Source organism: Astyanax mexicanus, chromosome 18 (genome assembly GCF_023375975.1).
Source record: "Astyanax mexicanus isolate ESR-SI-001 chromosome 18, AstMex3_surface, whole genome shotgun sequence".
Taxonomy (NCBI): domain Eukaryota; kingdom Metazoa; phylum Chordata; class Actinopteri; order Characiformes; family Acestrorhamphidae; genus Astyanax; species Astyanax mexicanus.
The window spans coordinates 27,233,665-27,238,686 of NC_064425.1; the positions used below are offsets into that span (position 1 = coordinate 27,233,665).

General features: G+C 41.4%; 1 protein-coding gene across 1 annotated transcript; it reads left to right on the forward strand.

The window, feature by feature from the left end:
* Positions 1–1,662: 1,662 nt before the first annotated feature.
* LOC107197860 (piggyBac transposable element-derived protein 2-like) lies at positions 1,663–4,779 on the forward strand. The gene is made up of 2 exons (XM_049467457.1): positions 1,663–1,769; positions 2,771–4,779. Exon 2 carries the CDS (start codon positions 2,911–2,913, stop codon positions 4,360–4,362), a length of 1,452 nt encoding a protein of 483 aa, XP_049323414.1. The 5' UTR covers positions 1,663–1,769; positions 2,771–2,910; the 3' UTR covers positions 4,363–4,779.
* The last annotated feature ends 243 nt before the right edge of the window (positions 4,780–5,022 follow it).

The following is a 5,022-nucleotide window of genomic DNA, read 5'->3' on the forward strand; positions in this document are numbered from 1 at the left end:
TGGAAAGGGTTAACTAGAAAGCGGCAGAAGCTATTACCTCAAAATTGTAAATTAATCTGAGTCTGTGCTTCTGATTTGCAAAGGTTAATTATTAGGATTAGGAAATGAACAAATCAATATCTTCAAGTATCAAACTTTACTTTCTTATAAGAAATGTTCTAAAATGTTCTTTAAGATATTCCCAAAGAGAGAAACAAACCAGAAGAAAGCCTGCCAATTCTATCTGCTCCACAAGCTTCCTGCTTCCCTCAAGAGTAAGTGTTGGCAAGCTCACGAGCTCTGCACAGAGTAAAGGGCACGAGCTGTGGGACAAAACATAAAAAAAACTCTCCTCAACAAGTGCAAACTTTCCCCTGACCAGCGCAGTAAGCTTTCACTGCCTCAGGCAGAGGCTCTTTTATCGTGTCAGTGGTAGAAGCAGCAATAAGCACAAAAGCTGAGGTTTCACTCATGAAGGATCTCAGGGGTGCTTATTTCAGAAGGTCAGTTCCATCCACACCGTTCTATGTCTCGGTGTGCTAAAGGAGCAAAACCGATCCAGAAAGAGCTCTCCCGCTGTTCAAACCTTTGTCAGTAAAGTTCTTGATCAGAAATCCTGAATTGATCCGTGCTGGAGACCAAGCATTAGGTTTTGAACCTTTGCAGGGTTGACATTTACTACAGGCGTCTTTAGAACAGAGAAGAAGGCAAAAATAGCTCGGCCATGTGACAAACCTTAACATCGGCTGCTGTGCTGATGAAGCAAATCAGTAATTACAGTTCACCTTTAATCTACTGTGTGTGTCTAAATGCAATGAGCTGTAAATATATTTCTATCATTTTCTCAGATTAAACGCTTAAAATAGGATGCGATTAAAATCTGGTTACTCAGCCATTGATAGGTTAGCCATACAATGTTTCAAGGTCTATTATCTTTTAATATTTAAAGTAAAACTGAAATAATGTAATGAGCCAGTCGTTGTAATGAGGGAGTTCAGGTAATTTACGATGCACACGCAGGCATTTAGCTTTGATATAGAAAAGTACTGTCGATATAATAGGATGCTCTGAATCATCCATGCAAACATTCACAGAACTGAATTCTTTTAGGTGCTGCAACTTTAACCAGTATCTCTAGAATAGCCTTGAGTGGGATTTTTTGATCTATTACTACACTTTAAAAGATTGCATCACTACTTTCTCAAATAAGAGTAGTGAACTTTACTTATTTCATTATAAACCTAATGATTTACTGTATCTCGTGTCATTTTATTGAATTTCTAATTTTGTATTAAAGATTTCTATAATTAAATTCACTTGAGGAAACTACACTTCACCCTTTCAAGTTTCTTTTGGTTATTAGGTAAATAAATCCTTGTAGAAATCAATGGTTATATTTACTTTGGTTACACTTCGGTAATATACAGTCATAAAAGTTAGGGCACCCCTATTGATCTTAATCATTTTTAGTTCTAAATATTTGGGTTTTTGCAACAGTTATTTCAGTTTGATATATCTAATAACTGATGGACACAGTAATATTTCAGGACGCCGGTTGTTGCAAATATGCGACTAACCGTTTGATTCAATCAACCTGCCAAGATAGCGCCTGCATTCCCCCAATGCCTGTTAGTGCATATTCGCCACGGACCTAGGAACCTTTGACAAGCACTTGTTTCTAGTGGGATCGCAAAGTGACGGACTTATTTCCTGTTTACGCAAGAGGATCACTCTGCTACTCCTAGCTATCGGTAGGAGGCAGGAAATTTGGATCCTGAGGTGTTTATAAGGTAAGTTGTGCTAAGATAAAAATACTCACCTGCTTATTGTGGTCTTATACACTCGACATAATGATGTGAAATATTTGTGACAAGTGTTTTTGAAGTTATTATAATATTTCGCTTTGTAGCATATATGCTACAGTAGGCCATAAGGCTAACCGCTAACTAGCGCTATATAAAGAAACGCTTTCCGGGTATACCCGGTATAGACCAGATTTAGACCAGGTTTAGACCAGGTCCACACCTGGTCCAGATCCAGTCTAGATCTGGTTTAGACTTGCTGGTTTAGAATTACTATTTATTCTTTTTTTTATCTAGAGCTCAATGAATACTTCCATGTTTTATGGGAAGCGCGTACGTGCGCAGCTTCATGTCAGACCCCCCCCAGAGGACAGTGATGATAGTTGTCTCTATGACAGTGCAGGCAGCGATGAGGAATATGTACCTAAGCCAGGTTATGATGAGAGAAGCAGTGAGAGTGAGATGAGCAGCAGTGAAGAAGAAAATGTTCCTAAGCCAGGTGAACCAGGATTAGTACCAGCACCAGACAAATGTTGATAAATTTTGATGTTGGCTCATAGTCGCGGGAAGGTTAGGGGGTGCTGGGGGGGGGGGGGGGGGGGGTGTTAGCGTTAGTGGGATGTTAGTGGTTACAGACAAGGGCTGTTTGAGCTGAAGTTGAGATGGGGGGATGTCTCTCTCTCTCTCTCTCTCTCTCCCCCCCTCTCTCTCTCTCTCACACACACACACACACACACACCATGGTCGCACATCATAGTTCTCTCTCTCTTTCTCTCTCTCTCTCTCTCTCTCTCTCTCTCTCCCCCCCCCCTCTCTCTCTCACACACACACAAACACACACACCATGGTCGCACATCATAGTTCTCTCTCTCTCTCTGTCTCTCTCACAGTGTTATGTGTGAGTGTTATGTGTTGGCTGGTAGATTTTAGATTGAAAATGCTGAATTTCGTTTCATACAATTTCACATTTCTAATTTTGAACCCTGCAGATGGTGATGGGAGCAGCAGTGAGGAGAAGATTGTCACCACCAGTGGCCAAGCAGCAAGACAGAAGAAAAAGAGACCAAACAAAGAAAAAGTGGCGTGGAAGACTGTGAAACAGACTCAGAACTCTGCAAAAAATGTGCCTATGTGGCAAGGTGCTCTCCCAGACAATGACTCAATCAGACTGCCTGTTGAATATTTCAGACAGTTTTTTGATACTGAACTCTTAACTCTAATTGTGAATCAGAGCAATCTGTACAGCACACAAGAAAATCCAAACCATGCCTTAAAATTAGACCAGAAGGAACTGGAGCAGTTTATTGGAACTGTTTTATACATGAGTGTTATCCGCTTGCCTCGCTCTAGAATCTACTGGTCTAATGCATGCCGTGTTGACCAGGTGGCTGATGTGATGCCCCGTGACAGGTGGGAAGAAATTAAGCAATGCATTCATTTCACTGACAACACGGCACCCAACAACAGTGACAGGCTGTTCAAAATTAGGCCATTAATTGATTCCCTGCTCCCCAAATTCCAAGCTCTACCTCAAGAACAGATGATGTCTATTGATGAACAAATGGTGCCATTCAAAGGCAGATCTGTTCTAAAACAGTACATCCCGAAAAAGCCATACAAATGGGGCTACAAAATCTTTGTTTTGTGTGACACAAAAGGCCTGGTACACTCATTTGATGTTTATGCAGGGAAATCTGATCCTCCACCGGGTTCACAAGACATTGGGGCAAGCGGGAATGTTGTGCTAAAACTTGCACAAGTTATTGAAGGCTCTGTCAACCACCTGCTGTACTTTGATAACTGGTTTTCCTCGCTCAATTTGTTTGTAGCTCTTGCAAAGAGAGGGATACCAGCCCTCGGCACTGTTCGGCAAAATCGCCTGCAAGACTGCAGTTTCAGCAAAGACGACACCCTCAAAAAGAAGGGAAGAGGGACATTTGAGGAGCAACAGGCTGTTATTGACAGTGTGGAGGTTAGGGCTGTCAAATGGTTTGACAACAGAGGGGTGATTGTTGCCAGCACCTTTGCAAGTGCCCAGCCTGTGTCCTTCACAGAGAGGTGGGACAGAAAGCAAAAGAGGAAAGTGTCTGTGCAATGTCCTAGCATCATCACCCTCTATAATAAGTTCATGGGTGGTGTTGATGCACTTGATGCCCTCATCGCCTACTACCGCATCCACATCAGGTCTAAGAAGTACTACCACCGATTCTTCTTTCACTTTGTGGACATGGTGGTTGTCAACTGCTGGCTGCTCTATCGCCGTGATTGTGACAGTCTGAATGTTCCACGGAAGAAGCAGAAGGACTTGCTGGCTTTCAGGCTTTCCACTGCACAGGCCCTCTGCATGCAAGGCAAAGATCTGACGGCCAAAAAGAGGGGGCGGCCGTCATCGGACATGGAGCGAGAGTTCCAGAAGAAGCAGCGCAGGGGACCAACTAAGGCTATTCCCACACAAGATGTCCGTGCTGATGGAGTGGGTCACTGGCCGCAAATTGACAGTGTGCGGCAACGCTGCAAATTTCCAAATGCACGGGCCACACAAGCACTAAGTGCAAAAAATGTGACGTTCACTTGTGCCTAACTAAGACCAAAAACTGCTTCTGTGCATTCCACGAATAAGGAAGACAAAGACATTGTTTGTTTACATTGTTGTGCCTGTGTGTGTGTGTGGGTGTATGGGTGTGTGTGGGTGTATGGGTGTCAGCCCCTGTTCCATAAAGTTAAAAAGTTAAGTAACTTTATGAGTCAACATTGTTATTGTTGCATTGTTTGTGAAGTTTTTCTGTGCATTTCCAATCATTCTTTTAGGTTCAGCAACATACTGTACATTTCAAAACTTAATTTACAATTCAAATGAATCTAGAATTCAAATTAATGAAATGTTTCCTGTAATATTTGTGTATATTGTGTTGGTGACAGTAATTGGTGTTGGTGGTAATATTTATTATTGAATGCCTGCTGTTGGGTGCATAAATAAAACATTGATTTTTCACTGTTATATTACTCTGTTATTGTTATCTTAGTATGGACCATTATGTCTGCTGTAGCAAATTTGCAACATACCAAATTTACCCCAAATAGACCATATTGCCTGTTGTTGCAAATTTGCAACATACCAAAATTTCTATTTATTTTTTGTGCAAAAGTGAAATTAATAATCTCAACAATATTTACTATCTACTTAAAGGTAAAAACACACATGAAACATTTTTTCATATACAGCTACATTAATTCAGACGTT

What these genes read in the sequence shown, in the direction of transcription:
- LOC107197860 (XM_049467457.1), top strand. Translation starts at nt 2,911, where the DNA reads ATGTGGCAAGGTGCTCTCCCAGACAATGACTCAATCAGACTGCCTGTT.